The sequence below is a fragment of the Lactuca serriola genome, chromosome 6, assembly GCF_051521515.1.
Source record: "Lactuca serriola cultivar US96UC23 chromosome 6, Lser_US96UC23_V15, whole genome shotgun sequence".
NCBI classification, from domain to species: domain Eukaryota; kingdom Viridiplantae; phylum Streptophyta; class Magnoliopsida; order Asterales; family Asteraceae; genus Lactuca; species Lactuca serriola.
Genome location: NC_136413.1, coordinates 146,920,872 through 146,945,043, shown reverse-complemented (window position 1 = coordinate 146,945,043; position 24,172 = coordinate 146,920,872). Strand labels below are relative to the sequence as shown.

General features: G+C 34.5%; 1 protein-coding gene, 1 long non-coding RNA gene and 1 pseudogene across 2 annotated transcripts; 2 read left to right on the top strand and 1 right to left on the bottom strand.

Moving 5' to 3' along the window:
* The first annotated feature begins 2,958 nt into the window (after positions 1-2,958).
* Positions 2,959-4,776, top strand: LOC145058721 (uncharacterized). The gene is made up of 3 exons (XR_013686483.1): positions 2,959-3,222; positions 3,581-3,649; positions 4,257-4,776. It is a non-coding gene; the product is annotated as an uncharacterized LOC145058721 (long non-coding RNA).
* A 2,133-nt stretch (positions 4,777-6,909) lies between these two features.
* On the top strand, positions 6,910-9,076 carry LOC145057037 (PLAC8 family protein). Its single transcript, XM_079004798.1, has 7 exons — positions 6,910-7,119; positions 7,224-7,245; positions 7,850-7,988; positions 8,067-8,162; positions 8,355-8,479; positions 8,569-8,587; positions 8,669-9,076. Exons 1-7 carry the CDS (start codon positions 7,017-7,019, stop codon positions 8,894-8,896), a joined length of 732 nt encoding a protein of 243 aa, XP_078860924.1. The 5' UTR covers positions 6,910-7,016; the 3' UTR covers positions 8,897-9,076.
* A 5,524-nt stretch (positions 9,077-14,600) lies between these two features.
* On the bottom strand, positions 14,601-15,415 carry LOC145058720 (brassinosteroid-responsive RING protein 1 pseudogene; annotated as a pseudogene).
* Positions 15,416-24,172: the final 8,757 nt, after the last annotated feature.

The following is a 24,172-nucleotide window of genomic DNA, read 5'->3' as shown; positions in this document are numbered from 1 at the left end:
TGACCCCGCAAAGATCGAGGATGTAATGAAGTGGGAACGTCCAAAGAGTCCCACGGAGATTCGAAGCTTTCTAGGATTAGCTGGATATTATCGACGATTTATCCAAGGCTTTTCTTCGATAGCTGCTCCATTAACAGCTTTGACTCATAAAGGAGCTACGTATACGTGGAGTGAGAAACACGATGAGGCATTCGAGAAGATAAAGAAGAAGTTATGTGAAGCACCGATACTTTCTCTACCCGATGGAGTCGAAGATTTCTCGGTTTATAGTGACGCTTCTGGAGTCGGTTTGGGTTGTGTTTTGACCCAAAGAGAAAAGGTGATAGCATACGCATCTCGACAATTGAAAGAACACGAAAAGAACTACCCCACTCATGATCTGGAGTTGGCAGCGATAGTTTTTGCCTTAAAGATATGGAGGCATTACCTCTACGGCACGAAGTGCAAGCTCTTCACTGATCATAAGAGTCTCCAGTATCTTTTTAATCAGAAGGAGTTGAACATGAGGCAACGACGCTGGCTAGAACTTCTCAAGGACTACGACTGTGAGATACTTTACCACCCAGGTAAAGCAAATATTGTTGCTGATGCTCTCAGTCGGAAAGTCAATCTAGAAAGGAAAAGGCCAAGAGCGTTAAGAATTGAAGTCATTTCGACGATTGTTGAAAGTATCAGGAAAGCTCAAGAAGAAGCTTTAGAGAAAAATGACAGAAAGGAAGAACGTTTGGGAAGAACGTTAGTGTTCGGTACAAACAATCGAGGACTGAAGGTATTCCAAGATCGAATTTGGGTACCTAAGACGGGAGAAATAAGAGATCTTCTGATGGAAGAAGCACACAAGACCATGTACTCGATTCATCCCGGTAGCACTAAAATGTATAGGGACCTAAAACCCTACTACTGGTGGCCGACGATGAAGCTCGATGTTGCGAAGTATGTGGCCGAGTGCGTAACATGTGCGAGGGTTAAGGCACAACATCAGAAACCATATGGGAGTTTAGAACCTTTACCTGTACCCATGGGTAAATGGGAAGACATCACCATGGATTTTGTGACTAAACTGCCTAGGACAAAGAACGGTCACGACATGATTTGGGTAGTCGTGGATCGTTTCACCAAGAGTGCACACTTCATAGCAGCCAACGAGAAGTGGTCTATGGATAAGCTCGCAAATGCTTACGTGAAGGAAATTGTAAGACTTCACGGTGTTCCTCTTACGATTGTATCAGATCGTGATAGTCGTTTCACGTCAAGATTTTGGAGGAGTCTACAAGAGGAGTTGGGTACAAAGTTATGTTTGAGTACTGCTTACCATCCGCAAACTGATGGCCAGAGCGAAAGAACGATTCAGACACTGGAAGATATGATGAGAGCATGTACCCTCGAATTCCAAGGAAATTGGGACGAGCACTTACCTCTGGTAGAATTCTCCTACAACAATAGTTTTCACTCGAGCATCAAGATGGCACCTTACCAAGCCTTGTATGGACAAAAGTGTCGTACGCCGTCTTGTTGGCTTGAAGTCGGAGAGAAGCAGTTTATGGGCCCCGAGATAGTCCATGAGACTGCCGAGAAGTTGAAAGTGATTAGGGAAAGAATGTTAGCAGCTCAGGATCGTCAGAAGAGCTATGCTGACGAGAAAAGACGACCGATAACCTTCGAGGTTGGGGATTCCGTTCTGCTTAAAGTCTCACTGTGGAAGGGACTTATACGATTTGGGAAACGAGGAAAGTTGCGTCCAAGGTTTATTGGACCGTTCAAAGTTCTTCAGAAGATTGGGAACCAAGCTTACAAGCTGGAATTGCCCGAAGAACTCAATGGTATTCATAACACTTTCCATGTGTGTTATTTGAGGAAATTCACGGGAGATGTTCCCGACATAATTCCAATCTCAGAGTTAAGGATGGATGAGAATAAAAGGCTGATCGAAGAGCTTGAGGCAATTGTTGACCGTAAGACTAAGAAGTTACGACGCAAGATGGTCGACTTGGTGCTAGTCCGATGGAAACATTCGAATGGGCCGAATCTCACTTGGGAGACAGAGGATGACATGATGAGTCGCTATCCACATCTGTTTGCTAATGCATGATTCCGGGACGGAATCATCCTAAGGGGGAGAGAATTGTAACGCCCGGGTTTCAGGGCTAAGCATTTTTGTCAATGTAATAGTCTAGGTCAACTCTTGTAACTCTTTTGAAGTAATAAAGATGAAATATTCGAGTATTATGTGAATTATGTGTATTTATGTGCTTATAATTTAATTATAAATGTATAATTAATAAATAATAAAAATAAGCGTCAAAATTAAAGTGTGAGATAAACCCGATATCTCTACATAAAGTTGTAGAATATGTCTCACCGTACATATAAAGAACGCCGAAATCCGAGTTATAACGAAGAAGTTATGACCCGTCGAAGTTTTACGGCAAAACCGGCACGGCACCGGGAAGCGTGAATAGTGAATTTACGATAGAGCGAGATTTAGCCTTAATGATCTAAACGAAAGTCGTAGAATATGTTAAACTAAGAACATCGATAAAAAGAACGCCCAAATCTGACTTCGTATGAAGAAGTTATGAGATTTTAAACAGACCAATCCTGTCCCGGCTTGTTAAAAATATAACTTTAAAAATAAAGTCAAAATTAGCCGACGGAGTCTAAACGAAAGTTGTAGAGTACGTCTTCACCTACGCGTGGATATAAAGAACGTCAAAAACGGAGTTCGTATGAACGAGTTACAAATTATAATAGCATATTTACGTATTAAAATAAAGTATAAATCATGTATACGTACACATATATATACATATGTATATATCATTAGAAAGGTATCGACGATGCGGTCATTATAAGACTAATGTTGAGTTCTTTCGACATTAGTTTAGTACAAATATCATTAAATCCATTTATAATAGTATTATAGAGGGGTGTTTAGTTGTTTATATAACTAAAAGGTCATTAAGTAATTATGGAGGGTAGTTTTTGAAAATTCAATTAGTATAAATAAGAGTCTTGGGCTCTCATATTTCTTGCACCATTCTCTTGATTCAAGAGTCTTTCTCTCCTTATCCCCCGAGCATTTCGGTCCCTCGTGATTCGACTTCTCTTTCTGTAGCGTAGTATAGTAAGGTGAGCGCTGAAGCGCTGCACGAATCTTTCTTAGAAAGATTCAGCGACGAAGTTCTGCCCCTGCAGAGCCCGACTCCTAGCTAAAACCCCCTTGTAAGTAAGTTATGTTTATCTTATTTTAATATAGCTTATATTTAAAATTAGTATTGTTATTATGAACTTATAATAAATATTTGAGCTATTATTATAACTTATATAAGTGTCGTTATAATATTTTTTTTAACTACTCGCGGTACGGGGAATCTGGTTTAAAGGGCCGCATAGGGTTGTTGGATTTCAGAAGTGCTATATGCCAAAATGGTCCTGCCCTCCGGTGTTTTATGTCTGGCCCCTGTCTGTACATAGTGGTTGGAAAATATTGTTTAACGCTTATATAATAATAATAATAATACTAAGACTAATAGTTGGTCACGGTAAATATTAGACTAAAATTTAGCGATAATAATGCTAGGTTTCGTCGAAGGAAAATAGAATCGTTAGAAGCAAGCGCTGCCCGATTTTGGAATCATCACCTTAACAAGTGAGTGCATAGTTACTTTCAGCTTACACATAGATATGAAGTATTTTATATAAATTACGTGCTATATGTGCATATTATCTGAATACTTGTTATCTATGCTAGATGAACATTGTTATACATGTTTTCAATGATTTAAACTGTATATGTATTTTATATCTACGAAAATGTTGGGGTAAAACATGGGTAGATGTAATAGCTGATGTGTGATAAAATGATGAGAGGCCTCGATGTTGATGTTGTTGTTTCTGTCATCTAGCAGAGTATGGATGACGACCACGGACTCTTCTAGACAGTCCAGTGGAACGCTAGCAGGCTCGCAACCTGTAGGTGTTTGTGAACGACGTGTTCACCGGTGTACTCCATCCCCCACATGGTTGCCTTTAGGACATTTATTGCTGAGGAATCCCCTTAGCAGTAGTGTCCGTCCTGATGATGATCCTTAGGCTAGGTCCCTTATGATAGGTGTTTAGGGACGTAAAGTGAGGATAACGGGAACGGGTAATCGGGTTATTGTTGATTGAATTAATAAACTTATTTATTGTGGGTTGAAAACCCTATGTGCTCACCAGGCTCCCAAGCCTGACCCACTCAGTTTTATGTATTACAGGTAGTGGCGCATGAGCATAGGTGTGATGTTTTGGACGAGGGATTACGGATATAGGCCTGTAGATATGAAATAATGTAGTAAGGCTTATATTGTACTGTTTATGCTTTTGATCTGTACGAACATGACATCCCGAGTCTTTTAATGAAATACATTTCTATGGAAATGCTTTTGATAAATCTTTATCATATTTTTGTTTTGGGACAAATTCCGCAACACTTTCATTTAAAATGTAACTCTGATTTTTAAACAAAGCATAAACAAACCGGTCTTTTGTGGCCGTGATTTTGGGGATGTCACAATTGGTATAGATCTATATGGGTTGACAGCTCAGCCTGCAGTTGCTAGCTACAACCATCGTCTGACGAGTCAAAACGGGCGTAATCGTTCAATCACTTATATATTTCACGACGTCGATGAAGCGTCATGATGGTCACAATACATCTGCTCACCGTACTGCTTTACAGAGGATTGCGCGTCCATAGTTCGGTTATAGGCTCATATTAGAACCCATAAATTTTAATCTAGAAGTTTTATCGTTAAAAAGAAACTTTTGAACAAAATGGATAAGTGTTGAAAACATTATTATATATAATTCGTATTTATAATATTTTCAACTCGATACTCACGACTCATGATTTATTTGTTATGAACAATGAACCAAACTATTTTACTTGTATGAGATTACAAGTGCGGACTAAATACATACTTATAATCTTAAAAGGTCACAAATGTATTTTTGATTATAAACCCTTGGTGTCTAAACCTATAAAACTCACCAACATTTTTGTTGACGTATTTTTAAAACGTATGTATCTTCAGGAACTTAAAAGCTGGAGGAATGCCTACAGGGTAAGGAGAATATTTCTCCTTAAATAAACTATTGACCGAATAACCGGTCCTCTTGATATATGCTTTATAGAACTTTCAATATGTATTGGTCTTCGTTTGGGATTTATTAAACAATGTATTTCTTCTTTTCATACTTTGGAACAATGTAATGTTATTTGAACCCTGTAATATTCGATGTATGTTGTTAACTATAAACCAACGTTTCATGTCGCAACCCTGTTGATTCCGCCATCGGTCGGGGTGTGACACAAAACTACAAAATTGGTCCCTGTGGTATTCAAAAAACTTTGGATAGGGTCCAAAAGTTTTCAACTTGCATGGATGGTCAAAATCAAGAATTTCATTTGATTTTGGTCCTAAAAAACTTAAAAGGACAATTATACCCTTATTTATTTGTTTTTACAATTTTTTGCATTTTATTAACATTTTCAAAATAATAAAAAAATGGGTAAAACTCTTTATCCCTCTTAAGTCTCTCTCTCTCATGCATACACACACACACACACCTACACACATACACACACAAGCAATCAAACCTAGAAGGCTAGAACATTCCCCGACATATCTCATCCTCCAGTTTATCTTATGGACCACCCCTCACTTTCAGGTTGAATTATTATCTTCCATGCCCAGAGCTTCAAGAAAATGAACCAATAGGAAGGAAAATGAAGGGATTTGGAGAACACAAACCCATATGGATATCACCTGCCAATCTCCTCGACCTCACTTAGTTTCTTTACAACAACTTCTTTCATTTTGCTCGCTTTCAATTCATCTAATCTCTCAACTTCGGCCTATACCTGTAACATTTTCACAAAACTGCTAATAAAAAGTACCAATACTTTCATTACATTTAAAATATCATTTAATCGTTATCATGGATTGTAACTCTATGCAAACCTGCTCGAGCATCTTGATGGCCAGACTTTCAGGAGCAGAGATATTGTCGAAGACGATGTTGAACCATAAATGTGTGAAAATAATTTTCGATCGATGTACAATGTATCCATTGAATCCCATAAGTTTTTTCAAGGAATTCCTTAGATTTTGAAACTGCAAACACATTCAAAGTTGTTATTAGATCAAGATCATATGCTTTGACTTTTTAGGTCACCATCGTACATCTGTAATGTCCTCTATGTTCAGTTATTTGCTTCAAAATTTTCTTTTCCCCAAATTGAAGTGAAAACATATGTATAAAAGAAGGAAAAAAAGGGGTTTGACCTAATTACGTACCAAGAGAGAAGTTCCATTAGACATTGGAACCAACATCTCATCTTTATCCCTTAACCAGATCGTAACCACGAATCCTGTCAAGGAGTATGGAAGCTACATCGTGTAATTTGTGCCCCAGAGCCATTTGGCAATAATGTGGTATCATGTTTACAAATGGAGAGAGAGAGAGAGAGAGAGAGAGAGAGAGAGAGAGAGAGAGAGAGAGAGAGAGAGAGAGAGAGAGAGAGAGAGAGAGAGAGAGAAAGAGAGAGAGAGAGGTGAGATTTTAGTTTTTATTTTTAATTATTTAAATACTAAAATAATTAAAGAAAATAGAAAAAAGAAATGAAAAGGGTAAAATTGTCTTTTTAAGTGTATCAGGGACCAAAAACTCAGAAAAACCTTGATTTTGGACCTTCAATGCAAGTTGAAAACTTTTTGAATTCTATCTAAAGTTTTTTTGAATACCATAGGAACCAATGTTGCAGTTTTGTCAAAATCTAAATATACAAGAACCGATTAGAAATTGTATAAAACTACAGGGGGTTTAGCGTAATATATGATGGCCAATTTCTGGCGATGCTTCCTTGAGAAGTCCACTTCTAAAGGGTCAAACCCTGGTATACTCCAGGGCATCTTCAATTCCATAACATTCTTCTTTGATTCGAAGCTCGATCTCCTGTACCCAGATCGAAAATGGCGGCATCTCAAGAGCATTTGGACAAGATGCAGCTCCGTCAGAACTACCGGAATCTATGGCATACCAATCTCATGAACACCATCACTGCTGATACTCCTTGTAATCAAATCTTAACTTTATCCTCAAAATCAACTTATTTTATTTAGTTCTGTTACTTGATTCTAATTCGTTTGCTGTTCTTCTTCCTATGCGTGTTGATGAAGACTGCTGCTTTTCGTTATTCTGGTAAGAGACCTTGCGTTCAATTTATTTTCTAGATCTTCGATCTGTTATGTGGATTTTAAGTTTGTGCTTATCTAATTTCGGAAATTTTGACTTTTCGAAGTTGATCTACAATGTACTATATCCGTAGCATATTATGCCTTTTTCAAAATTCATCTTCTTTCGCTATTTTTTATTGACCTATGTTTGATTATTTGAATCAACTTTTTCAATACTAGGCTTTTTAATTTGATTAGGTATGTTTATGTGTTACTGATCCCTAATCTATAACGATCATGCAAGAAAACTCCTAAAATTTTACAATATCAGGCTAACAGGATAACTGAAGTCCATCATTAAAACATGGCACATCTTTCATCAGTCATAACAATTGTCTGCAAACTTCTCATCCTTGAGCAGATGATAAATTCTATATTCATTAGATCTTGTTAATTGTGGTATAAGTTATGAATTATGAGTTCAACCTGTGATAATTATAATCTTATCAAACTTATTGACATTAGTTTTCTTTTTCTCACTTGCAATTACTTCTGTTCTTGAAAAATATTATCCTTCATATTCTTTTCACTAATTTCAGATTTCCTGTAACTCTTTACATAAATAACAGTGGACCATGTGTATCATACTTGCTTCGTAAGCGAGCTCTGTATAATGATATGTCAAGATATACATGCTGTGCTGGATATATGCCATGTAGTGGAAGATGTGGAGAAAGTAAATGCCCTGAATTATGTCTTTGCACTGAGGTATGGCTGTTTTTAAAATCTTTTAATGTAATGGGAACAGATTATATATAATCATCTTGTTTTTTTTGCAATTCTCAGGTGTTTTTGTGCTTTGGGAACTCAGTGGCATCTACTCGGTTTCTGTTGCAAGATGAGTTCAACATACAAACAACTAAATGCGATAATTGCATCATTGTAATCTCTTCATCAAACTCTTTTATTCTTTATTCATCAGTTTAATTTCATCTTGTAAACAACACACACCATATCTGAACAACTCATTTCATTCCTTCATACCACTCAAACGTAATGACCCTTCCGATTCCATTCCATTCCTTTCCGATTCCATTCCATTGATTAGTTTTTTGTTTTCTGATCATAATCTAGGGTTTCATGTTTTGTCTTCAACAACTTGCATGCATATTCTCCATTGTTGCTTGTCTTGTTGGAAGTGAAGAACTCAGTGAAGCATCTCAGTTGCTCAATTGCTTAGCTGATTTGGTCTATTGCACGTAAGCTAATTTTCTTTATACATTTAATTATTTAACATTACAAAAAAATAAATATTCTAATATACTTATTATATTTCACCTTTTTTCAGGGTTTGCGCATGCATGCAGGTAATCAACATTTGTAATTTGCTACAGATTTTGAAAAAAAAAATCTTTTCTTGTTTAATTTTCGTTTATTTATTTTTTCAGACTCAACACAAGGTTGAAATGGACAAAAGAGATGGAAAATTTGGACCACAACCAATGGCGGTCCCACCAATGCAAAATATGTCAAGGATTGATCAGCCATATCCGCCTAATGTCGGATATGGCCAACAACCCTATGGGTATCCGCCAGCACCACCACCACAAGCTGGCGGATACCCGCCTGCTGGATATCCTCCACAGGGATATCCGGCTCCGGGTTACCAGAGGTAAATTTTTTTTTTTTTTCAATTTTATAAATGTTTTGCAAGTAAAATGGGAGGGACTTGTTTTGTGAATTTATGTATTTTATTTACTCCATTTAAGTTTCTAAGTAATTATTGTGTTTGAGAAAATATTTTGTACATGTCATATTGACATCTATTTGGTTGATATTTGATTTGAGGTTTTCTATTTCTTTTTAGCTTTATTAATATTGTTGTCGTTTATTGGGTCTAGTTATTAGATAATAACACAATGAATTTTAACAATAAACCCAAAACCATTCGTGTCAATATTAGAATTCGTGTCAATTCACAATAAAGTTTTGGCCATGCCACTGTTTTGTCCTGAAAGTACAAAACATGTTAAATCATATTTCCCTTCAATTTATACATGTATGAATTTGATCCGAACATAAAATCCTCTAATTTATACATCAATATTTTCATATAACTGTGTCAAGATGAGGGCAACTTATTAATTTTTCAAGAATATAATTCTTAAATAACCAAACAAGAAATAGAAATTCACTGACATGATCCATGATTGATACATTATTTTTTATTGAAAATTCTAAGAATGTAAACGTTTTGAACTTAAATGCATCTTCTGTTGTTGAGAGTGCTCATTCTCTTATCATGAACAAAGTTTGGAACATTCTTGTGAGAAAGTTAGCATGATTTAAAAATTGTGATTAGCCAAAAACTGAAAGGCAAAACGTATACTTATATTCCTAAATTTTTCAGAAGTTTCATTATATTGGTGCATTTCGTGCTTGTGACTTGCACTTAATGTCAAGTTCATTTGTTTATATGATAGCAAACATTAAACCCAAATCATCCTATATTGCTAATCATTTTAATTAGTGTGAAGGTTTTTAGCAATGATTGTTACGATGATAGATCGACAAAAATAACGCACCAATTATACAAACATTTGAAATGTGTCTGACGTTATACCTACTTATAACCTGATCTTATTTCCTACACTCCTAACTGAGATCAACTCAACCGATAGAGACTACTTCAACATTCTCAACATCATCTTTCTAACCAAGTTATTGACGTTTTTTTTCTCGGATATAATATTATTTTCTACAACCTAATAAATACACCATTGCTAGCATTCTTGTAGTATTATCAAAGTTGAATTCTATGAAGTTGGCAATTGTAACAACTGTCAACTTAGGTGCAAGTTGGGTGTAGGAGATTTGAGATATGAATGTGAGTGGTGAGTTTCGACTTAAAAGAACTCATTTTGTGAAAGAGTTCAATGATTTGTTAATTTATTTATGTTCCCATGTGATGTATGATAGCAATATTGTAATGGAGTTTCGATAAGATCTATTGATCTTAAGAGTTATGATGAATGATTTTAATGCAAGTGCATGCAATATCAATATATCATGCCACCTGCCCCAAGATAAAGAGGTTTATATATATTGTTATATTAAAATCTGCAAGAGAATATACATCGATCTGGGATATCTAAATCTATAGGGGTAATTGTAATGGAAACAAAATGTATAATATACATCATACATGTAATGGAATCCATACACTCATGCTTAGCTAGTCAGCTCATCATGTCCAGGGAACCTTTAGAATGATTAATGATTGTCACCATATTCTGATAATGACTCTTCGAAGCATTGCAATGTATCAACAATATGGTCTATCAGTTATCAACAAGTCAACCCGTGTCAATTAATATAGCATCGAAAATCAAAATAGTATAAAATTACATATATTAGTCGAGGTTTTTCATGATGTGTTGGAATCTACATGGGAACATGACAAATGGTTATATGTCTTTAACATTTCAATGCATACCATAAAAAATGATACTAGGACATGCCTTATATCAAACGTAAGTTATTGTTTTTTACTAGTTAAATACCTCATATTTCTAGATTGTAACTAAAACCATTTTGTTTATACAATTGCATGAAGTGCATTGATGGTACTACTACTCATATATATGTTTGTATTCTAGTGGCCAACCAAATGAGATACATGGGAAGAAAAGAGTACCCACCGTTAATGTATTGACCATATGTGATTTTGACGTGTTTTACCTTCACATATGTTGAGTGGGAAGGATTGGTGCATGATACTCGAGTTTTCCTTCATGTAATTGCAACATCTTCTATGAAATCGTAAGCAGGAAGGTATAACTTATTTGATATTCCTTCAAATTTGTGTGCTAACCGTATTCATAACATTAGTTTGTTTCATTTTTTTAAAGAAAATATTACATAGTAGACAAATAATATCATTGTATTCTCTGGTTTATAGGAAAATACTGTATTACATTGTAGACAAAGAATATCTCGACTACAAAGAATATCTAGTACCATACTCACATATTAGATATCACTGATCACAATTTTTGCATGTTTTCCCAACTAATATTCAATGGGCTTTTAATCATGTACATTCATCTCTTGGAAGTTGCATCTTTTTTTTTTTTGAAACGGCAAACCATCATACTCCTAATCTAATCCTAAACACCACCTAAGTCTCCTAGTAAGACTTGAACCCATGACCTCTCATTTTGAGTATTAAGGAAGAGGTGGAAAATATAGAACGAAATAAAAAGTTTGCGATGAGACACAAAGAAATGTGATAATGGAATTAACGAATGACTCAAAATATATGAATCTCAATATTTTTGAACAAATTTATCAATTTATATACTAAAAATTAGAAGAAGAATCAAGATTTACTCATGTTAACACTCAAAAGTCAAATTATAAGAAACGAAGAACTTGTGAAAACATTGCGGAGATGATATGAAATGCAAGAAGTGTTTTTTAAAACTATGAATGATTGGAAAACTTATTGTAATTAATTAGTTCATATGTTGAAATTTGTTATTTATTTTAATAACGTTTCATAAAATACAGCATTATTTTTATAATTATGTCTATATATTTTTTATGTCATTTTACATTATCCATCTAACTTATTAGTTTACCAAACATTATTACTGTATCATCTATCAGCTAGATAATTAAGTAAAATCTGGATTTTTTTAGTCTAATAAACACAACCTTAATAAGCAATTAAAAAGAATTAGTAAAAAAAATTTATTTACATTTCATAAAGGTAAAACAATGATTTTACGTGGTTCGGTCAAACACATCAACCAAGACCGAAACATATACAAACTAGGGATGTAATTTTTTTTGTCAACCATAAATCTCATTTATACGATTTAATTTATATTTTAGAACGGTAAACCGAATCATCTAAATGACCCACGTTCTAAGGCCACATGAAAGATCAATTTACTATTTATATTTTTGCTTATTTTTAAATATAAAACAATAGTGGATGCAAAACAAAATTTTAAAAGTAACACATATGTGCTAAAAAATTTGAGGGGTTGCACCGGCCACCTCAAGAACCCCTTATGTCCATATAGAGCTTTTAAAAACAACAAATAAAATATAACAATTTTTTTTCTATTATTAAAATATTAAAGTCAATTTGGTAAATTCTACATTTTCTTGTTTTGTGTTAGTCTTAACAAATATTATACATTTAGTCTAGTAAAATCACGTCCAATATCGTTCTATTTATCAAATGCCACCTTGGTCCTCATTAACTATTATTGAGTAAGACAAAAAAAAGGTTAGCAGATTGAAAAAGAAATTGCATTTTAATATTTTAAAATTATCTATTTCTTAATGGTTTGCCGCCGGACTTGGTCGTGGCTGTTTAGCCTGTTTTACTACCTCTCTCTCTTTTTTTTTTTTTTTTTTTTTTTTTTTTTTTTTTTTTTTCATAGAAGACAAACACACAAAGTACGTCATTCGACAGGCTTTCAATTTTTAAATAATTGCACACGCTTTGCTTTGACACTGACCTACTCAACTTAACCACCAATCCACCATATCATTCCATAATTAATCCTAACCCTCACACACTCTCTCTTCTGTCATTTCTCTCACCTCGACAATCAAATGCCGTTTGATCATCTCGGCATGCCACTGTCGGGAGGCAGTGTATACCATGGACGTTGAGTTGCTGCCGAGGAGAATGTCGAGTCACTCCTCACGGTCTTATAATCGTGGATACTATCTCCAATGTCATGATCGTTTTCATGAACAATTTCCACAATCATCAAATTTCCAAACCTAACAAAGTTGGGAGGAAAAGGAAGAAACCACTTTAGTGCTTTGATTTTGGTGTCTGATAACCTCTTCAAAAGAAGAGAAAGCTTTTGACAATCTATTCGAAACCACTTCCACAACATGTTTTTATCAACATCTATACGAACTTTTGTCAAAATGGCAAGATATGAGATTAAAAATAACCAAATTCAACGATATCTTTGACCTAAAACATACATCCAAATAGGAGTAACCACTCTAAGATCATCGATGCGACTATAGAACAATACTAATAATCCCAAACTAACCGTAAACATTTTCCCTATATTAATGTTTATGAGCTGTCTAATTCACCGAAATCATATTGATGGACACATGCAAATGTTGAAGATTGTGATTAAATTTCCTACCAAGTAATTTTCATTTTATTTGAATTAATGTAATATTTTTTTTTCTATTATGCACTTTTACTTTTTATTTAAACTAATGTAATGTATTAATTTTAATTGAAATTCAATCTTTTAATTTCTTTAATTACTATTTTTTATTTAAAATAATGATGTGATATGGTTTGTATACCAAGATTAATATGATATATTTATGATAATAAGATGATGATGACATGAAAATACTTTTAATATGACCATATAAGTATACACATGATTAAATAGAAGAAACCTATTAAAAAAAAAGACAAATAGGGAGTGCAAACGAGTTAGACTACTCGTGAGCTACTCACGATCGACTCGTTAAAAGTTCGACTTGAAATTGATTTTAAACGAGTCTGAGCTGAGTTTGAGCTTAAGATTAGACTTATTTTTTTAAACGAGCTTGAACTCGAGCTTGTGTTACTAAGCTCGATTAGACTCGCGAGCTTAAACGAGCCTACATATATTTAATATATTTTTTGAATTTTATTTCTATATATTAAAATAAATAAATATTTAATAACATATTTTAAAGAATTAAGGTAATATCATATATGAGCTAAGCTAAAACCGAGCCCAGCGTGTATAATTCTAAACAAATTAATCTCAAGTTTTATCTCATAAGACTTGAAATGAGTTGAGCTCGGGCTCAAGCCCCAAAAAAATTCTGATCATAATCAGACTCCGCTCAACTCATTTTATCTATAAGCACAAGTTATAAAGATAATTTATTTTTGATCATCTTTAATTTCATATCATAAGATTACTTTTGTTCTTTTAGACCAATCAAATGATTTGAAAGAAGATTCATTCGACTATTCTAGTACACGACATATATATGATTCATACGAGTATACCATAAATATTGTCAAATCAATCCCATAAAATAAAGATACGTATAGTTTTGACGCATACATCCAAACCCCTCAAAAGACCATTTCACAATATTCCAAATAAAGTTACACGTATGGTTAGACCAAGCTTTAATGTTTTATATAAAAAACTTTGATCGATATACAAAAATTTATGTTTTAAATTTTGTAACTAACAATAGTATAAAACATAAAATTTTGTATATCTTTTATTAAATTAAAAACAAAGTCTCGCCTACAAATCAATTTATGTTACACAGTTTTCAGTCAATCACAAAATTTACCAATCATAAACAGGCACAAAATTCACTTTAGATAAATTGATAAAAATAAAAATAAAAAACTACATAAACCAATAAAACATTCAACTCATAACTCATTGGGGTTACCACAACGAAATTCTAACTACAAAGAAGCAGCCATTGATGAATCGCCATAGTAATCGGCGATACCAGAAGCAGCCCATAAACGTTCATTGAACGAATCCTGCAAATCATCAGATATAAACGGCGTCCGGCAAAGCGGGCAAGTTTTCCGATCATGGTCCATCCACCGGTCGAGACAGCACCGGTGGAATACGTGTCTGCAGTTATTTAACACACGGATCTCGTCGCAGGCGTCAAACTCATACAAACAGACTACACAGCTCTCCGGCGGGTCTACGAGCTTTGAGAACTTGACGACGGGGAGGAGTTCACGGAGGAGGACGGCGGATAACGAGTGAAATTGAGTTGACGGCTCAGGTTGAGGTTGAGGTGTGTTGGATTCAGATATTGGTTGAAGTAGATCTTCCAGGCCGATAAAGAAGAGAATGGAGGAAGTGAGGCTACGGATGAAACCTAGAAGGATTAAGATATGGAGGATGAGTTTTGGGAGGAAGAGATCTGTGTAACCCACCGGAAAACCCATGATTTGCAGGGTGGCCTTTCTTTTTCTGTGAAATGTGGTTTGAATTTCGAAAATTTCAGGTGGGTGAGATGAAAAATTGATAGAAACTGATCATTCGGATGAGAGACTGACTGTACGTCAGAATTTGGTGAAAACAGTCGATTAGTTTTGATGATGACGACGGTGAATATGGAGGAGAGGGTGGCGTGGAAGTATGGATATATTTGTGGAGGGATAGTGGTAGTTAAATACTTGAATGCATATATTATTATTTTTTGTTTTGCAGAATCTAATATGTGGTTGTTAAAAGAAATTAAAAATTGGGAAATCAAGTAATTAAGTAATTTAGCAGATATAATGTAAATATATATAAACGTCTATTTTAATTTTTAATAATAAACAAATATTTTAATAATTAATAATTATTTTATAATAATAATTATTTGATAATTTTTTTTAAAAAATAATCATTTACTCCGGAAAATCGTATTCCAGAGCAGTTTCGTTCATTTCGAAGTTGGATGATTGGTAGGTATTGGGTCCGAAATCTAACAATCGTACGTTTCAGATTAACAAAATGAATTTCAGACTACGTTTTTTGAAATACAATATTCTGGAGTATTTATATTCATTCCGGAGTTAGTGGTGGCTTGTAGGATTCGGGATCGGAATTTGGTATTTGTACATTTCGGACTGAAAAAGTGTATTATGGAATGTACAACGATTCCAGAGTGGTAACAATAGAGAATTTTTGTTCTTTGTTCATCAACAAGCTACATGTAGTATATTTGTGTCTTTATTCCCCAATTCGTCCACAAGCAAATATCGTTTGATGGTTTTCGTAATCTAAAAGTATGAGCATGTATACAATATTTTTTCGACTGTCAGATTCTAGTGGAGGCAATGACATTGTATCGATGTATCTATGTAATATCTTGCTCCAGACTACACATGCTTTGGTGTAGATATACACAATGATATCAACTTCGTTGGGTTAATCGTGTTGGTTGCTTTCAAGGTCAGGTTACACACTAATCAAATATGTTTATCTTTTCAATGTCCTATATCAAATATAGTTATGCAAATTCTTGACAATAGTAATGTCATATATTTTCTTAGTTTTGTTAGTAGTATGCCTCCTAACACAGTACAATTGTTTGTTGTTAATAATGTTATGGAAAGTGGTATTCAACGATTTCTTGGAAAAAATCGTTATGGTGGCAATGGGTTTTCCAGTGCTGGAAGTAACAAATTTGCAATTTATTACCTGTTACAATCAACCATGTTCCTTTTTACAATAGCCCTCTATATGAGGTGATTTTAGGTATAAAGATAAGACTGATAATGATGCTTCTCCAACAGTTGATGTTGATGAATATGCAAATGATGAGACAAAACTAATGTTGTTGGTTGATGATGGTAATAGAGAGACACTTGAACATTTTCAGAGTTTCATTGAATTTGATGGGGATGAACATGAAGATGAGGAATTTGATCCCTTAAAATCCCAAACACTACATGAGGAAAAGTTTCCTTATTAATCATCCGATTCTTAAGAAACACAAACCACTCATTGGGTTATACCTGTACCTTTACTATTGCTTGAATTAGCTCAACAAAAACGTAAAGGTGACACATCCCACAATTATACTTCCTATGTAAATAAGTATCAACTCTTCAAAAGCAAAAAAAAAAAAAAAAAAAAACTTTAGCTTAAATTATGATTCAAATGTGTTACTGAAGGCTTCTAATATAAAGTGACAAAATCTATAAAAGACATGCATGAAGCTGTCTGCTATGTGGAAAATTGTAAATGGCAGATACGGGCTACAAAAGATAAAGATATTGATACATTTCAAGTTGTTAAACTATCAGAGAGCCACACTTGCTCAAACACACAACTCCTTCCCCATCATCGACAAGCCAACAAAAAGATATTGGGTCACTTCTTGAAAGACATATTAGCTGATAATACAAATAAAATGTTGTGGGGGAAGCAGATCGATACAACTTAACAAATTTTAAATGACCATCTTAGTGTACATATTTCATTCTGGCAAGCATGGAGTGCTAAAATGTATGCTCTAAATCTGTTGAAGGGGACCCCTGAAGAAAGCTTCAAAAGACTTCCATTATATTTTTATAATTTGGAGAGGAAGAATCGAAGGACCATTCACATATAAAGACAGGTTATGACAACAAATTTGAAAAAGTTTCCATGGCTATCGGCCACGCAGTAATATTTATTATATAACAAGTTATTTTAATTGTTGTTACACGTCTGTTCGATTTAATGACTAATCTATTAATAATTATTATGTAGGTACGTGCGTTTCAAACATGTCTGTGTCCTATTATTATCATTGAGAGAGCACATCTTAAAGGGAAATACTTGGACATGATGTTCCTAGCAGTAGGCATGGACGACAATAACCAAATACTCCCCATTGCATTTGGTTTTGGAAAAATAGAAAGTGGGGATTCATAGGTATGGTTTTTATCAAGACTCAAAGAATGTATTGGGGACATGCCCTATTTGGCTATCATATTCGACAGATCCAAATCAATGGAAATGGCCATTCAAGTCATGTTTCTAAACGCAAATCATAGACTCTGTTGTCACCATTTGTTGATGAATATGAGAACAAAGATGCCTTGTTCTTTTCGCCATTTTTTAAAATTTTGGTGTAACTCGTTTATTAATTTGTATGACCATTGAGGGGTTTTTTTTACCGATTTCGTTTATTCCACTAGAGTTTTTTGACCTCTAAGTTTAGCTATATTTGTGGTCCATAAAAAAAATGAACTGATTATTTAAATCAATTTGGGCTTGGATTTTTTCTAATTTTTCTATTTTCTGTTCATAGTCTGGAGAATTAGGATCTATTTAGTTTCTAGGGTCTATTTCTTAGTTCAAGATCCCTCTTACTAACTGGAATCAAAGAATTAGTAGATATGTTCTGTGTTGGGAATATTAGGGTTTGTGGTGGAGATCTGGATACCAACTTGGATCGTGATATCACTTTCCGAATTGATATTTCTACCCTATGCTTGGGTTACAAGAAATTCAGCCTAGGATAATCCAAGTGGACACTTACGTTTCTAGGCACAGAAAACGTAAGCCAATATGCTGAAGGGTTCTGTGAATGCGTGATGAAAAACGAGAGCTAAAGAACGTATCCCCTTCTGGAAAAGAAGAGTTGTTTATATATTAAACACGATTAGGGTTTCATTAGGGTTGGGCCATCATTAGTTGCTTTGGAAGCAAGTAATATTAATCCGGATTAAGGTTACCAAAACTAATGAGTTTCGCTAGTTTTACCATAATCACCCTCAAGAAATTGAGTTTTCCATTATGTTCCCACATGCAAAATTCGGTGAGGTTTTGGGGCACTGCCCCTTGGACCCCGCTAAGGGCGCTGCCCCTAGACCCCACCAAAGGGGCGCTGCCCCTTTGGAAACCCCGGACCTGGGGGCGCTGCCCCCGGACCCCCGACTAGTCGTCGAACCGCCTTCTAACTCGATCTTATGAATGCGTGCACTCCGCACAACCCCCGTACATATATTAGAGTACAAATCGCGAAGCCCCTTAGCTCACATGTTCGTTCCAGTTACTTAAAATGACAAGGTGACACTAAAATCACCAACATTCTGCCCAAAAATGGTAATGGGCTTAGGTTATGAACTTATAATCTATAATCTGATGATCGAGTTGATTCTATGATCATAAGTTCATTTCATACCGAACCAGACCATAATAGGGTTATATACATTCTCTTTGTGAGAAGGGGCCATTTGAGCGTATCTGATCAATCAAATAGTGCAAAGTCCCGATATTTATTACCAGTTAGAATTGAACTATAATGGAATTTCCCTCTATACCGGCACCATAATATCAGACTGGGGAGGAAGATTAGAATTAGAGATTGATATAAAAACAAGGATATGGGTCCGCATGAGTAGGCAACAAAAACTATCTATTCTAGTTCTATTATCAGCTATGGGGTTGAATATAAGAGAAATTCTAGAGAATGTTTGCTATCCTGAACTACTTTTGTCTTTTATATAAAAATTGAATAGAAAAAGACTAGAAGTTATTCAATGAATCTACTAAGAGTAAACCAAGAATAAAAAAGCAAACTTGTTTATTTAACATAACAGAGAAATCTCTTCTTTTTAAGACTTTTTCAAGATAAGAAAAGAGGCAACAAATCACTTTCTTTCTCCTTAGCCTTAGTACATATTAGTGCTAAGGGTTGAAAAACTTGAACTTGGTTGGTGTTAAGTCACCCATACAATGTCAAAAAGCACATGTGAACCCCAAATAAAGGGATGTTTGAGCGGAGATGTAGTGCTTCGATTCCCTCTTTTAAATTCAAAGTTCGTAGTTACTTCGACTGTATGAATCGTAGCAATGGAATCATTAAGTCATAGTTCATTGGTTGAATGTATCATTAATCAATTTTTTTGGTACGAGGAACTTATCATGAATCCATTGATTTCTGCCGCCTCCATTATTGTTGTTGGATTGGCTATAGGGCTTGCTTCTATTGGACCTGGAGTTGGTCAAGGTACTGTTGCGGGTCAAGCTATAGAAGGTATCACGAGACAGCCCGAGGCGGAGGGAAAAATACGAGGTATTGCTTAGTCTAGCTTATATGGAATCTTTAACCATTTATGGCCTGGTTGTAGCATTAGCACTTTTATTTGTGAATCCTTTTGTTTAATATTCGAAATATGAAAATTTTTGGGAGGCTGCAAAAGCTTACCGAAAGTCTGATTTCAAAGAAAGCTTGGCTAGGCTACGTTGTATCCTAAATGAAGACTATCGTATATGGATAGATAGAATCAGTTACCAAAAATGGGCAAGGTCATGTTTTCCTGTGGTTACCACAAAAGACGCATGAATATACCAATAACAATGTTGATTTACTTCTTTCGAGCAACTATGAAAAAATGGTGGTGGGAACGACGTACTGTTGGAGGCAATTATTAAAATTATAATACTTCCATGGTAATTCTAGTATAACTGACAGTGAATGATAAGATATATGTGTTTTTTATAGCTCAAAGCAATAAAGATATTACTGATTATGCTGAGAAGGTTATCAAAAAGAGGATCAACAAATCCTCTGGTTTTCGGGTATACCAAGTTGATAAAAGCAGATATGATGTGACTGACCAAATAAAAAAAATGGTATACTCAACTTAGAATCTCATTGTTGCATATGTGGGGAATGCAATTGTCTGGTATACCTTGTTCTCATGCTATGTCGGTATTCAAGGAACTGTGATATCAACACTGTAGTACATGGGTATCATCGTACTTCACAATGAAAACATAATGATCAACATATATATATATATATATATATATATATATATATATATATATGTTGTGTTTCCTATGACAGTTTCAGCTGAATATGAACAACTAGACGAAGTCATGGTTGTATTACCACCATTGATGGATAAACAACAAGTCTTATGACCATGAAACCATAACTGTATCCCATCCTAAGGTAAAGGACCGATTCAGAAAAAATGTAGTTGTTGCCAAAAGATCGGTCACACAAGAAGAAACTGTGACACTTAGTTTCTCGCAGATTTAACAAAAACTGAATCTTCAAGTAGGACTCAATCAAGTGTCAAAAGTAAAAGTAATTCTAAGATAAGATCTAATGTCAACACTAGTCAAAAACCTAGTTAAGAGTATGATATTGTTGATCTAAATAACCCATAGTCGTGTTTGTACGAAATTATAATATTCTATAAATTTTTCTTCGGTCGGATAAACTTGTTTTTGCTACATCATGATAAGGAAGTTGTTTAAAATATACAAAAAAACATAACTCAAATATCAGGGTAATCTGCAACATCTATCTATGGCAAACTCTCAGTCCACCACAAAGCAACACTCTCCTATAGAGTAAACAACAACAGCTTGTTGGGCGACACAATGTAAAATAATATATAAAGGTTAATGCTAGTTATTTTCTCAAAGCAACTTATAGATTATAAGGTAAACTAAAATACATACATTTCTAACATCAAGAATACGTTCACAATCAGTAACGTGTAAACGTCTCATCCTGTGTTATGCAACTATCCAAGGGATAACACCCGATATAGGGGAACCAACTATACTACTATTGGTAAATGTCTCCATGATCCGAATATACAAAATTAAGATGTCAAACAACTAACCAACATAATAATGTTACAATCCTTGTTGCATAAAACTATTATCAAACATAATGAACATACCTTAAATGCATAGACGAATCTATGCATAGTATATGTATGTCTACTGCCGAATCTTGGTTGGGTGGGGTTCAAATGCCTCTCAACCTTATCAAAGACAATACACAATTGTTTGTAAGTGAAATCCCACATCACTCTACCCAATGGTTACCAGTGTCAACGATTACACTTAATAAGTATATGTAACATTTGATATATTACAAATAAATGTATAATTATTAAACTCGTCTAAATTAGAGACGAGTGCAAGAATTTCCTTAGTGACTGGCTATTGAGGGTATTTCCCACAAAACCCTCGCTCTAGCATATACATCCGAGAGACTCTCACAATGTCTACATCATCTAATTGATGAAGTAAGTTATTGAACACATGCATGACATCAGCCATTATCACTAACGTGAAGGCAACACAAATGGAAATACATGTTATCTAAATTTCACTGAAGATGAAGTAAGGAGGAAATAGTCCTTGAAATGCAAGTTGGTAATAAGGCAAAAAGCTTTCATGTCAAAGCTAACCCGATAGTTGTATAAATAGAAGCTACTATAGGTCAACTCGAGGTAAATTAGAATACCCCTTGCACATAAGAAAATGATAGAGAAAAAGGTGACATTCGACACCTGTCAACATTTTAACATAAGCACCAAAATAAGATTCCCTAAACATGGTCGCACGTTGTGGTGTATCATGTGTGTTTTAAACATGCCATGCTTTCTCGCCAGAGTTCAGGCCTCTAGGTTGTAGGCACAACCACTTTGTATGTTCTGTTATGCTACAATCAAAAGAATTATAATTAGCTATTTTCTGTATGTTCTGAACTTAAGTATATGTCCAGGTGGACATTCCGGAACACAATTCCAAATCAACTTTCCGGATCAACATATATATATATATATATATATATATATATATATATATATATATATATATATATATATATATATATATCGGAGGACAATTTGGAACATAATTTCGAAAGACCATTTCAGACATGATCTTCGTGTTCAGGAGTCTTTCCAGACTTTCTAGAATTAGGATACTTCTAAGAGTTTTTGATCTAGTGCACACATCTACCCACATGTAATCCTACAATAGTCTAAAAACCACTAAAAATCAAACTAAAACAAATATTGCATAGATAATTGCATCAAATTACAGAAAATAAAAATAATTATCTACTTTTTAACATATAATCTAAAATAAAGACATATAATTATAAAGATAATGGAAACATGCATATACACATGAATCTCGTCATTGCTAGAAGAAGACATTCTTTCAATTCGATTGGTGTCCGAAATGAGTGAGATCGAAATGAAGTATGAAATCAGTTAGTAATGTTATTTATATGAGGGACCACATTACAGGGTCATATCCCTATACCAATTTACCAATTACCAAATACATTATAGACTGAGTGTTCGTTTTTCAAAAAACTTTTTTTGTGGTTTTATTTTTAAGTAACATTAAAAAGAGGTTTGGAGTACTCAATTTCCATTAAAAAAATTATTCGGTCAATTATACATAAAAAAGTAAAACATTCTTCACTACGTCATTTCCATGTCACATAGGCTTGACAATAAGGGTGAGTTCGGGTTGGCGGGTCAGAAAACATAAACTCAATCCAACCAATATAATATATGGGTTGGCGGGTTGGGAACCTCAACCCAACCCAACCAATATAACATGTCTAAGTGTATGAGTTCGCGAGTTCACAAGTTAGTGGGTCGAACCCAACCCATATAACCCGTTTAATAAATAAGCAATGAATTTTAAAAAATGAGGTTTGTCAACATAAATTCATAGAATGATTAAGTCATAAAATGATTAAAGTAATTAACATCAAAAATAGAGGTTTGCAACATAAATCATAAATTCATTAATATCCAAATAAAATTTAAAAATAAAAAAATATTCATACAAAGTGGATGTGTTTTTCGTTTGTGACTCGTGAGTAGCTAAAAATGACGACATGAGTTTTTTCTTTTTTGATTAGGATACCACAAACACAAACAAGCCACATACGAATACGTAAGGAATACAATGATACAAAATATTATTATTACGAATGCAGAAGGAAATCAGATTTCATTAATAATTAAATATATCTATTTTCAAATGTAATATATATATATATATATATATATATATATATATATATATATATGTAACACCTGGAAATATATTATGCAAATTGAAGGTCTACTCGTCGAGTCCAAAGGGGACAACTCGATGAGTAGAAATAAGTTTTTGGGACGCGGGTTGAGAAACCTACTCGACGAGTTGGGGAAGACCAACTCGACGAGTTGGTATGGGTTTGGGAAACCCTAGATTCGGGGTTTTGCACCATATTTAAGCATCTTAATCACCACTTTATGGCCTTATTTCCAGCCTCCATTGCCCAAACCCTAGTCCACGAAACCCTAGAGCTTTATGTGAGCTTGTGAGCCATTTTGGGTGATCTTTGTGTGTTCTTGAAGCTTGAGGAAGAAGAAGGAGCTAGAAGGTTCAGAGAGAAGTTAGTAGATCCAAAAACCACATCTTATCCTCCCCATTTTCTGGTAAGCAAGTCTCAACCTTGCTCAATAGATTGATATATCTCTCTATTTTCACTTTATGAGGGTTTTGGTCCAAGAAGCTTAGTCCATGGGTAATGGACGTCCAAAGTGACTTATCTTTAGGGATGTCAACGGGGGAAAACGGGACGGGGAGTGC

Coding starts and splice junctions, on each gene's coding strand:
- LOC145057037 (XM_079004798.1), top strand. CDS start 7,017: ATGGCGGCATCTCAAGAGCATTTGGACAAGATGCAGCTCCGTCAGAAC. Junction 7,246..7,849: donor TGCTGCTTTTCGTTATTCTG/GTAAGAGACCTT, acceptor CATAAATAACAG/TGGACCATGTGTATCATACT. Junction 7,989..8,066: donor AATTATGTCTTTGCACTGAG/GTATGGCTGTTT, acceptor TGCAATTCTCAG/GTGTTTTTGTGCTTTGGGAA.